General features: G+C 34.2%; 1 protein-coding gene across 3 annotated transcripts in view; it reads left to right on the forward strand.

The window, feature by feature from the left end:
- The window catches only part of RSRC1 (arginine and serine rich coiled-coil 1), a 416,602-nt gene that overhangs the window by 310,315 nt on the left and 92,928 nt on the right, over positions 1-13,359 (forward strand). For 2 of the 3 annotated variants that reach the window (XM_063112527.1, XM_063112537.1), the window contains exon 7: positions 9,501-9,569. The exons of the other annotated variant lie outside the window; for it this stretch is intronic. In XM_063112527.1, the coding sequence (XP_062968597.1) occupies positions 9,501-9,569 (69 nt within the window). The remainder of the gene's footprint in view (positions 1-9,500; positions 9,570-13,359) is intronic. 3 annotated transcript variants of the gene reach the window in all.

The raw sequence follows: 13,359 nt of genomic DNA on the forward strand, positions 1-13,359 counted from the left end.
GTTCCATGTTGTGTTGCCCAGTCTTATTCCACTGTGGAACCTTGTTTAAATGGAGAATAATAAGGATTCAGTATTCCACAGAAAATGCTGTGAGTAGTACTGGGCCAGAAGATCTCTAAAGTTTCTTCTGCCTCCAGACATTTATGCTTTTCTGAGAATTTGACTGCCCTGAATAGGATTTGTGCTACAGCTTTTTTCTTGACCTGTGGTCATTTTGAATTGATAGGGTCTCTGTGGTAGCAGACAGCACCTTTTGGGGACATAGCACTGTCCGTGGTCAAGTGTCTTTTGAATTCTGTGACAACATACCACCTGTATTTCTAATACTGCTTGTTCCAAGGCCCTTTTGAAGTAGTTCATTGAAACTTCACGAACCACATGATTGGCCTGTCCTCCTGGCTGACAGTTATCTTACAAAAGGCAGCTTAAGTATCAGCTTCTGCTAGAAATCTTCCCTGACCACATCCTTTTCCTTCATTGCTTCCAAAGTACCTGTATATAAGGGTTTGTTTGTTTTTCCATTTTCCCTTCTAGTCGGTAACCTTCATCTTTCAATCCTCAGCATTGAGCCCAGTGATTAGGAATACAGTATTCTTTTGGAGAATTTTCTAGGTCATCTGTTTTATGTTTTGTAAATCTGTTTTGAACAGACAGATGAAGGAACTAACAAAAAAGGAGCCTGCATGTAAGGTGATCTAACAAAAATTATTTTTGGAGCATTTACTGACAGTGAACAATGACTTTCTTTTTTTTTTTTTTTTTTTTCTTTTTTTCTTTTTCGCACTAGCTATGCCATAGTTGCAATTTCATATTCATAAAATAATTTTTCAGTTGTACTTACTGTTGACCCTTATGGTGTTTGAAACACATTCAGAATAATTATTTCAAATGTTGGAGATGACTAAACATTTTTACATGTACATTTGTATTGCTAGTATTTATTAATAGTACAAGAAATAAGAACTTATAATTAATGGATCTCACTTCTATGCTGTGTGTGTAAAGAAGGAGGTAAAGGCACCCGGTGGGAGATGATGTTATGACCATAGTTATATAGACTTTAAATATGCAGAAGTGGCAGCTGTGTCATATGTAAATTTTTAATGACTTTGATTTAATTATAACTAGTGAGTTTTTAGGTTACCTGCCATGCTGAGGTCTAGATAAGTACATAAACTGTAGGTAAAACTCAGCAAAAATATGTGAGAAACCCTTAAAGACCATGGTCTACTAGGATTTTTTCTAACATTATATTTTTTGCATTAAGTATAATTTTTTTCTCTGAAAATCATTCTTTACTATTTCTTATCTGATTCAAGCTTAGTATCATGTTCTAAATGTTGTCATTATTGCTTTCTATTGTTATTGTTTGTAAGTTCACATCTAGACCTTCAGAAATCTCTGGGGTGTACTGTTTTTAAATGCTTAAAGAATAATCAGGCTTTTGCAATTCTGTTGTTTCTAGTAATTACATTTGCTTGAGTCCAAATTTTTCATGCTTTTTCCAGTGATATCATTAAATCTAGAATTATTTACCTCGAAACATGTATGCCATTCTTTAATCCAAAATTATATCATTTTATATACTTTTCTTTATACTCGTACATTTCTTCCCATATAACACAGATTGCCACCTTTTTTTAAAGAAAGTAATAACTAAAAGTTGTTTTCTTTGTACTAATAATGATAACCTTTTTCCTGCTTGAGGCATTAAAACTATCAAAAAGTAGTGGTGCTGCTACAAGATAGACTGATAGTTTTGGAAAATTGATTCAGTATTTATTCCTTTGTATCTGGGAGGAGATGATATTATGGCAATAGTTATGTTATAATTTTTAAATATGCAGAAATAGCAGCTGTGTTCACATGTAAATTTTAAAATGATTCTGATATATTTATAACCAGTGAGTTTTTAGGTTCTCTGCATAACTCCTTTCCAGTAAGACTTAGGAAGAGATCCTGGCAGGGCTGAGCTAAGACTGCACAGTGACCTGGTTTTTCTTCTCTGGGTTAATATTAAAACTGTCTTAACCCTTAACATGAAACTTAGAAGGAAATTAAATCCTAAATGTCAATATCACCTATCTATCTTTGCTAATTATCTCTCTCACAGACACGTGGCATACAAACTAATAATGCCTTTACTGAGGAACTTTCTTACTCAGAGCTACTGTTCACTCCAGTGGTACTTTTTAGAGATGCATGTATTATTGTATGAAGCATGGTAACATAATACTTTGGAATCAGCATTACACTGAATAGAACCACTAATCACTATACCACTTCAGGTGAGCTACTGTATTTTGGAAAATGGGGAGGAAAATCTTAGGATTACTCAGTGTTTTACAAACCAAAATGCTCTTGGAATCTAACATAGTGCTCTCAAGAGAAACTTTCTAGATACATTTTCTAATGCCATCTTAAATATATGAAACAAGCATATATCAATGGTTTTTTCAAAGCAAGCGACATCTTCAGATTTTCTTTGTGATTTTGAATAAAATATATTCAGATGAAAGTTTCTATGTGCATGGAAGCAATTAATTATTCTCTAATTTTGGTTACTGTTTGTTTCCAGGTGAATAAATAGGTAAGAAATAAGCTAAAAAGAACATTAAACTGGATTTCACAGGCTCTGTATCTTGGTCATTCTGATCTTTGGCAAACTATTTAACTTTCTAGGGCTCTTCATTTATTCATTAGTAAAATATGCATAGTAATAAACAATGTAGATAGCATATACATAGAATTTTTGGGGAAATGACACTTAATTGTTAGTTTATATTGTATCTCTTGTTCACACTTATTTTTTAAACAAATAACAGCATTTAAACTGAATAAGCATGTGCCATTGATGATAAATGTAGTAGGAAAGAATAAAATATCAGAAAGTTTTTTCAAATGTATTTTGATGACTAATCCAATAAAGTCAGTCCATATGTGACAGGATGGGATGGGCAGTGCTGGATATGTTACTAGTGTAATCTACTAGTAGATAGAATATTGGAATACATATGTATTTTTAAATAAAGGTAATATAATAAGGTGGAAAGAGTATAACCATTGGAGTTGGGTGGAAACCCTGCTCTGCCACATTCTGGTTTGTCAAGTAAATTCGTAGTTTTTTATGCATGTTTTCTGTCCTTTTTCTGTGCATTTACATATATACTCCTGTACTTTGTTTTGTTTAGTAAATGAAATCATGTTGTATATTGTTATTCAACTTGTTTTTTTTACTTAATATTTGTCTTGAAGATCTTGACATATCAATACATGTAAGTTTATCTTCAAAAACTACTTCACCAGTTTACATCCTATTGCCAGCTAATGAGATTTTGTTTTGCTTCTTTCATTAACTCTTAATATTATTATTAGCCTCTTTATTTTTTTTTACAAGTTTGTTGGGAAAAAATATAGTATTACTTTAATTGCATTTCCTCAAGTACCTGTAACCTCAAGCATATTATGAACATGTATTTTGGCCATTTATATTTCCTTGAAAGTGTTTACAGGTCTCATGTAAAATTGTCTAGCTTGGAACCATTTTGGATTTAAGTTTATCTTTTTAACTTTTTGAGGTGCTTTTCCTCTTCTTAAGTTATTTTCCCAGAAAATTATTGATTTCCTGTATATTTTCCAATGTATAGACATGTGGTTGAGTATGTTTATGTTTGTGTGCATAGGTATTTACTTTTTAAAATTTCAGATCACTTTAAGGATATTATTTACACTGATTCCAAAAAGTTCTATTTGCCTTATCTCTCATTCCTTCACTTAGTTGTTCTAAGGTGTTATCGTTGTTTGTGCTGTTCTTGTTTGTTTTGTCTCTTTCACGGGATTGGTTTTCCTCAAATGTCTAGTAATTCTAGATTAGCTGTTCATATTTATATTTAGCAATCCCTGTAATCCTGCCATTTCAGTTCATTGTACCCTATCTACATTGATTGTGTCAATAGCAAGATGTGTTGCTGATAAGGACACACTAGTAGCTTGCCTTCCCTTTAGGGGTCAGTAATTACCAGCCCTTGCCTCACTGGCCCCAGCACCTCCTACATTCACTGCTTGTACCTGTGGTCAAACACTACCTACCCCTGCTTAACTTACAGGTTAGGTCCCATTGTTCAACTGCATCAATCATAATTCCCAGTTTGACATTTGCCCTAGGCCTATCTCCTGTGCTTGGTATTGATTGACTCTAAGATTAAAACGTCCCTAGACCTTCTACCATATCTATATAGTCTTCTGAATGTGATTGGGCTGTGATTTCCTCTAATCATTTTTCCATACATCTGTTCCCATCTGTTTTCTGTTTCTGTTTTTGTTTTTAAGAATTCCGCAGCATTTCTAGTCTATTCATGGTGGTGCAGAGTCAGAGATTGGGCTACATATAGATAAGAACTTCCAGATGAGGGTTGTTAAACTCTTGTAAGAAGATTTTTCTCTGGAAATATTAATACAGTCCTTTCTGAGAGTAAGGGATGAGTCGGATATCCTGTCAGTCTTTTCCAATTCTTGATTGGATTGATTCCTTCCCATAGAGGGTATAAAATACTTCCCCAAATCATTTAAAATCTAGCTTAAGCAAAACAACTGCAATAATCTAAAAAGCCATATTCCTGTGGATTTTTTATATATATATATATATATAAAACCAATAAAGTTGAGAATACGTTCTGGTAATATGCCGTTGATGACACATACTGAATAGTGCCCTGGTTAGTCCTGGGTCACCTCTGTAGCTGCTCTTTTGATCGCCGTCATTCAAGTGAAACAGCCGTGGAGGGCTTCTTTTCTGAAAAGAGACTTCACTGTTGAAGGATCAGTGTGATATTTATATTGACTTTCTAAATCCTTTTTATTCACTTGTTTAGGAAGCATTCACTAAATACACATTGTATTAGGCAAGGTGGGAAAAATGCCATAACAACCAACCGCAAAATATCAGTGCCTTAAAACAACATAAGTTTGTTTTGTGCTCATGTCATAGTGTAATGCAAGTCATGAGGAAAGCAGTGCTTCTTAGAGAAATTCAGTGACCCAGATTCCTTTTCTCTTGAGGTTTGCCCTCCTTGGGTCCTCAGTTTAGTCAATGGATGGAGACAGAGAGTGAGGATGGCATGAGAGTTCTTTATGAACTCCATATTTGAGAGGTCAAATATGGAAACATGATACACATCACTTAGGCTCATATTCCATTAGCCTCAACTCAGGTAAATGGCCACATATTGCAAGGGAGGCTAGAAAATGTAGTCAATCTGAAGATTAATGAAGAAATGAACACTAACAGTTTCTGTCATACCTACTAAGTGCCCTGCCCTCAAGGAGACAGATATGTCCTCCAATGAAGAGAATAAAGTATTGTAGATTCTATAAGGGAATAAGAGAAAAGATGGAGCAATCATATCCACTCAGGGAAGGCTTCATAGAAGAGGGTGATATTTGAACTAAAACTTTCTGGTTAGATTTTCCCAGCAAGAAAGAGAGGCACCCTAGTAAGAAAAAAGGCATGGCAATACCAACACAAGACAGTGTGGCCCAGCAAGGCCACATTATAGATCCTCGGAGTAAGGAAGGAGTAATGAATAATGAGACTAGAGAGTTACTTTGGGATCAGACTGTGAAGGGCTTTAGATGGCATGCGAAGGACTTTGGATGGGTGTGCACGCATGCACACGTTTGTGTGTGTGTATGAAACCGGGGTTCCTCAGAGATGTTTTTAACAGAGAGTAACATTATATTTGTGTTTTAGAAAGATACGTTCATTCATTTAACAATCATTGAGAAGCTCTGTGTCCTAGGTACACTGCTTACTTCTTGGGGATACAAAATAATGAATACATTCCTTGCTCTGATGGTAATATGGAGGGTTCATTGGAGAGAATAGGATTAGAAATATAGAGATCAAACAGGAGCTCCTTTCTTGTTCAAAGTGAAAAGAGATGAGGTCCTGAATGTGAGTATTGGCAGTGAAAATGGAAAGGAGTGAATAAACTCTAGAAATAATCTGTGGAGGAGTATCTAATGGAACTGCTAGTCAAATCAAATGTACTGCATGAGGATAAAAGTTGAAAGAAAATCTCACAAAGGTTTTCAACCTGATAGATGAGGTGGCTGGTGAAAATAAGAAATACTAAAAGAAGAGGATCAGGTTTGAGAGAAAGATTGTAAGTTCAACTGTGGACACGATTTTGAAATATTTATACAGTGTTATCCAGGAAGTAATTGGAAAAACACTTATTATGATCAGGAGAGGTGCCTCAGATAGGTAGTACTATGATAGACATATGGGTTACAATTTAGACCTATTTTGCCAACGAATAGAACTCCAAGAAATAAAAGGTAGGTAAAAGAGATAGCAGCCAAAAAAGTTTGACAAATAATTGTGAAAGTTAGGAGAACATTTTGAGAAAGATGTAGGTGATTAACTGTTCAGAAAAATGGAGAGACTATAACAGGATAAAAGTGAGATAACCACTAGATTTGGCTATCATTACAGTGTTTTAGGGACCATTGCTAATGCTGGGGAGCAAAAGCTGGTAGGAACAAGAGAAGGCAGTAGCTTGGTTGAAAAAAAGAGTAAATATTGTACAGGATTTGCGAGACTTGATTGTATTTATAGTCTGAGGATAAGGGAGAGTTTGAACCTTAAGAAGCAGAAAGAATCCTGAAGAATATGGAAAGGAATGTGTTCTGAAGCACATGTGAATGGGTTTACTTTCTGAAAAAAAGGCAAAAAAGAAGTATAAATTGATGAACATAAAAGTTTGGAGGCAAATGGGAGTCAGACTTAGAAAATATAAGGGAGTCAGGGAAGCTGGTGTTGAGGTTATTTACATTTGTAGTGGAGAGAGCATAGAAAGTTGTAGGAAATGAAAATGGACACCAACTGTGGGTGCTGAAGAGGAGTAACATGGAAGGATACATGTTAATTTCTAAATCATTGGTTTTTGGTAGAGCCCATGGCATTTATACACTGTTTTGTAGGGAGCCTCTGCCGTAAAAAATAGAAAAAGTGGTCAGATGTGTTGGTAACAGCTTGGCAAAACAATAAAGAATTAGGGAAATGAGGGTATTTATAAACGTGGAATTGAAATGGTTGTCTTGCGGTCCAGATTGGGTAGTGAAGGAAGCAAAGACCAGAAGGTACTTTTCGCCTGGGAGAGTTTAGAAGAACCAGCAGATTGGATGTTGTATACAAGACTGGTAGAAGATATAAGTACTTTTGGAAAATGATGTACTTTATAGTAGATCCTGCTGTGCAGTCCTGTGAGGATCATGAATCCTAAGAAAAGATCTTACCACTTGCTATTTGTGCTCTTTGGTGTCAAATTTCATGGCACATCTAGTAAGATTAGTATTCCCATCCGTAAAGAGGGATTGCCACCCTAATCATGTATGAATGCCCATGAGTTTTTTCTTTATTTTCATTTAAATCATAATATCAAAAAGCAGTCAGAAAGAACATTTCTTTCAGATTTTCTTAATAATCAGAGGGGTTTATCTTAATGACTCAGTTTAAATAAATGTTAATAAATGTTCTCTTCAAGTGAACAGATTCAAGTGTACTCAGATTCTTTGTGGAGGACATGTTGATTATTGATAAAATTTTCAAATATGTACTTATAAAGTTAATTATTATCTGTGCTATTTCAACATAATTCAAAGATTTTTTTATTTATACACATGCACACATACACACACACCCCCATATACTAGGGAATCTTGATTGACAGCATGAAGCTCAATTACATGAAAATTTAACCACAGCACCAGAGCCATTTGCAGTTTTTTAAAAAAATAAATAAAACAATATTCCAATGAATTGTCCATGTATAGCAACAAATCAGTAAGAAAGGACAAACCAACATAGTGAAATAGATAAATCAGATTTAGGCAGGCTAGTTTATTGAATTTAAATTGTGCCCAGTTGGCCCAAGAGCTATATATAAGCAATCCATCTTACGTTGTTAATGGAGGTTCTTGAAATCCACCTGATGTTTGCATTATTAAATTTCACTCTAATGAGCTCTGCTAATACATATTGAAGATGGTTGTAAGGAGTAGAATGTGAATCCGAGTGGGATAATTTGAAAGAAACATAAGCTGAGCATTTTACATGACTCAAGGGGTATATCTACAATTACACATATAACCAAAATTGAATTTAAATGGAATTTCTATTATCCTTGTCCCTCTACCAGGGAGAATAAAGTGTAAATGAAGTAAAAGTCTTTAGAGTTACTGGTGGTTTGTTTTTATTATCTAATTTAATGGATTCTTGCAATGATACAGAGTGGCATAAAAGTTTTAATATTTCATGACTTTAAATGCAGTCTGAGTATGTATAAAAGCTTGTAAATGGAAACAGATGTCTGTGTAATTGGATATAGCACTTCATAACACCCTTACATAAGTTTTATACTTTAAGAAAGTGTAATATTGACAGTGAAAAAAAAAATCAAACCTCGAAGAAAAATAGTTTTGTATGTGGCATGTATTTTCTTTAAATTCCCCTTTTAAGCTACTTTTTATAATTCTAAAGTATGTGTGATTTTGCATAGGAAAAATATATGCAGCAAAAACTGAAAAGTAAATACATTTATTTTTTAAAATCACAGTTTGCATTGCTGTTATTACAATAAAGGTTCATCCAAAGTTTAGTGCTGGCACAGTTTGATTCTTTTTCTTTTGACGAGGCAATACTTTTTTTAACTTAATATTTCATCAACTATAATGCTATTAGAGACTTATTTTCACTTAGTTCACTCATCAGGCAGTGAGACGGCAATAAAGGAGAATCGCTCCTTTGAGACAGTAATGCTTTGGAATAAATGATGTGCTAGAAAAGAAATTTAATTAATTTACAGAGTATATTGATAGTCCCTTGTTACTGTGCTGTATATTTTTAATCTTCTTTAACATCTGTAGTAAAGTGTTTGAAAACCCCTGCAGTTGAGCAACTAGTAGATAATTAAGTAATAAGGGAAGGGATTTCTAGAGGGAAAAATATTCTTTTTACCAAACACTGTCATAACATGGATAAAGAACCACTACTATGATGGGGAATGAAAAAAATAATGTTACCTAATTTTGATACTGCTCTATAGATACTGTAAGCTTCTTGTTTTTAAAATGTGAATTGTAGCTTAAGAACTTTCCTCCAAAGTTTAAAACAAATGCATTGTACTGACAAATCAGATGACTTATAATGACCAACAACTTTTCCCAACTCATATGCCATCATTTAAACTTATTTGCTTAAATTCATTTTGTTTTTTGTGCAGAGATTATCTTGAACTAATCTTCAGATTCTAAATAAATATCCTGAATATTCTGAATAAAAAATGTAAAATATGTATTTCAAATTTTCAGCTGTCTTGTTTCTCTCTTCTGACTACTTCACAGAGGGTTAGTAATGAATTTCTATTCCCTTTCCTTAATATTTTCACTTATGATATGATCATAAAATAAATGCAGAAATTTTATTGTTTTTGTTTCAGCAAAAGCTGATGAAGCATTGAAAGCCAAAGAAAGAAATGAGGAAGAAGCAAAGAGAAGAAAGGAAGAAGGTAAAGGCATGTGTACATTTTTTTCCAGGGAGTGTCTGTTTGGCACAATTCTCTCTATTCCCTGGATAGACCATAGAAAATAATCTGATGCCCTAGGGTAACTCTTGTTACTTCGTGAGCCTAAACTATAACAAAATATCACAATATATTCATTGTCTTGAATACTAATGTTTGCTAGCATAGATAAGTTTATGAGCATCCTATTATATATTCTGGTAAATTGGGAGGATATAAAATTATATAGTAGAGCTGATGTTGGTTTGTTTCCTTCTGATTTTTATCTTTACAGGTAACAAATTATCAAAACCAATCACAGAAATGAATTGAACTTATATAGAGATTTTGAAATGTTTTAACAGTGGTGAAGAAAAGTCCTCTTACCAACAGAACTTTTTAAAAAGCTATTAGGAGAAAATAGTAAAATCTGAGATGTCAAAAATAGTCATAACTCAAATTAAGAAATTTGTGTCTTAATTTTTATGGATTAAATATTATTTTCCCTTATTAACATTTAGGCCAAAAATATTATTTTTTAAAAAATCTCACACATTTTTATCTCCTCTATCAAATTTTATTTCCCCTTTAGTTTGCTATCTGTGATTGATGTGAGTGAAAATTTTGTTTTTTTTCCTTCACAGAGTCTTTTTATATACTGTTGTAAATTACAGTGCTGATAGCAAGGCATAGGCAAGTCTTTCTCAGTGAGTTAAGTTGATGAACCGTTTGGACTGGCAATCATGTCAGTTTACTGGCTAATTCAGGAGTGGAACTATTTTCTCTTATGAGCTTTTGAGAAGTTGAAGCCAAAATTTTGACTTTGAATGCTATAGTCTCAACCTAAAAGTTGAAAATTTTTACCTGGTATATACATATCTTTCATACATAACTTTTACCATGACAGCCAGAAACATTTGCACTCCCATCCTCCAACCGGCAGCTGAGACCCAGTAGAACCTAAAATGTCTGAGTATGATTGTTTAGAATGCTTAAAAGCAGCATTCCATCAGAGCCAATCTCCGAAACCAATCCAAGAAAAACTTCTGTAGATTTAGGTGGCAGAACCCTGCAAATAAAATAGATCCAAATAGATGTGGATGAATGTATGCATATAAGTGTATAGGGTTCTTATCTTTTTTGATCCCCAGAAATCCTGACTTTATGCTCTTGTCCAAGATCAACTAATTTTATGGTATATTGAGAAAACAAATGAATTCTACTGGCAAGAATCCTCAGTAGAATTCTCTTCTCTTGGCTTGCTGAAATGCACATCTTGGCATTATTAGTGAAAGCAATTTATCTGATTTTAGTTATGTTTATGGTATGTCCATAATAAGAATAGATACAATACTAGATGCAAAGCAGTCTGAGCAAATTATATTTAAGTACTGCTATGTTGTGTGGCATTCTGATCAATGTAATTAATTAATAACTTAATGGCCCTCATAAAACATTGTGTTATTATAAATCACAAGTGCGATAGTTATCACCAACCAACACAGTGAAAATATATTGCAGCAGTTATTAGCCTAATCCCATTAATTCAGATCTTAATTGGAGTCATAATCAGTTGAAAAAGAATGGCACTGATAGTAACCATAGATACTGAAACTGCTAGGAAAAAAAATATATGAGTGCTTATCCTAGTGAAAGAAACTTTTAAATACTTCAGAACCCCTTGTTTACATGTTGACAAGTGATATTTCTAATAGTCTTTTTTTATTAAGTAACTTCTAAACATCTTTAAAAAAATCCTTTTTAAAGAATTTCTTAATTAACTATAGATACTTGAACATTATATTGTAATTCTTTCTAAAGTTTTCTTTATTATTTTTTTTTTAAATTTTATTTTGTCAATATACATTGTAGCTGATTATTGCTCCCCATCACCAAAACCTCCCTCCCTTCTCCCTCCCCCCCTCCCCCCCAACAATGACCTTTCTGTTTGCTTGTCGTATCAACTTCAAATAATTGTGGTTGTTATATCTTCTTCCCCCCCCCCAGTTTGTGTGTGTGTGTGTGTGTGTGTGTGTGTGTCTGTGTGTGTGTGTGTGTGTGTGTGTGAATTTATATATTAATTTTTAGCTCCCTCCAATAAGTGAGGACATGTGGTATTTCTCTTTCTGTGCCTGACTCGTTTCACTTAATATAATTCTCTCAAGGTCCATCCATGTTGTTGCAAATGGCAGTATTTCATTCGTTTTTATAGCTGAGTAGTATTCCATTGTGTACATGTACCACATTTTCCGTATCCACTCATCCGATGATGGACATTTGGGCTGGTTCCAACTCTTGGCTATTGTAAAGAGTGCTGCGATGAACATTGGGGAACAGGTATACCTTCGACTTGATGATTTCCATTCCTCTGTGTATATTCCCAACAGTGGGATGGCTGGGTCGTATGATAGATCTATTTGCAATTGTTTAAGGAACCTCCATACCATTTTCCATAGAGGCTGCACCATTTTGCAGTCCCACCAACAATGTATGAGAGTTCCTTTTTCTCCGCAGCCTCGCCAGCATTTATCGTTCAGAGTCTTTTGGATTTTAGCCATCCTAACTGGGGTTAGATGGTATCTCAATGTGGTTTTGATTTGCATTTCCCGGATGCTGAGTGATGTTGAGCATTTTTTCATATGTCTGTTGGCCATTTGGATATCTTCCTTAGAGAAATGCCTACTTAGCTCTTTTGCCCATTTTTTAATTGGGTTGCTTGTTTTCTTCTTGTAAAGTTGTTTGAGTTCCTTATATAATCTGGATATTAATCCTTTGTCAGATGTATATTTTGCAAATATTTTCTCCCACTCTGTTGGTTGTCTTTTAACTCTTTTAATTGTTTCTTTTGCTGTGCAGAAGCTTTTTAGTTTGATATAATCCCATTTGTTTATTTTTCCTTTGGTTGCCCATGCTTTTGGGGTCGTATTCATGAAGTCTGTGCCCAGTCCTATTTCCTGAAGTGTTTCTCCTATGTTTTCTTTAAGAAGTTTTATTGTCTCAGGGTGTATATTTAAATCCTTAATCCATTTTGAGTTGATTTTAGTATACGGTGAGAGGTATGGATCTAGTTTCATTCTCCTGCATATCGATATCCAGTTATCCCAGCACCACTTGCTGAAGAGGCAGTCCCTTCCCCAGTGAATAGGCTTGGTGCCTTTGTCAAAGATCAGATGGCAGTAAGTGTGTGGGTTGATTTCTGGATTCTCTATTCTATTCCATTGGTCAGTGTGTCTGTTTTTATGCCAGTACCATACTGTTTTGGTTATTATAGCTTTGTAGTATAGCTTAAAGTCAGGTAGTGTTATGCCTCCAGCTTTATTTTTTTTGCTCAGCATTGCTTTGGCTATTCGTGGTCTTTTATTGTTCCATATAAATATCTGGATAGTTTATTCCATTTCTGAGAAAAATGTCTTTGGAATTTTGATGGGGATTGCGTTGAATTTGTATATCACTTTGGGTAGTATGGACATTTTCACTATGTTGATTCTTCCAATCCAAGAGCATGGAATATCTTTCCATCTTCTTGTATCCTCTCTAATTTCTCTCAGCAGTGGTTTGTAGTTCTCATTATAGAGATTTTTCACCTCCTTGGTTAACTCAATTCCTAAGTATTTTATTTCTTTGGTGGCTATTGTAAATGGGCAGGCTTTCTTGATTTCTCCTTCTGCATGTTCACTATTGGAGAAAAGAGATGCTACTGATTTTTGTGTGTTGATTTTGTATCCTGCTACTGTGCTGAAATCATTTATCAATTCCAACAGTTTTTTTGTAGAGGTTTTAGGCTGTTCGATATATA

This window comes from Cynocephalus volans, chromosome 1 (genome assembly GCF_027409185.1).
Source record: "Cynocephalus volans isolate mCynVol1 chromosome 1, mCynVol1.pri, whole genome shotgun sequence".
Lineage (NCBI taxonomy): Eukaryota > Metazoa > Chordata > Mammalia > Dermoptera > Cynocephalidae > Cynocephalus > Cynocephalus volans.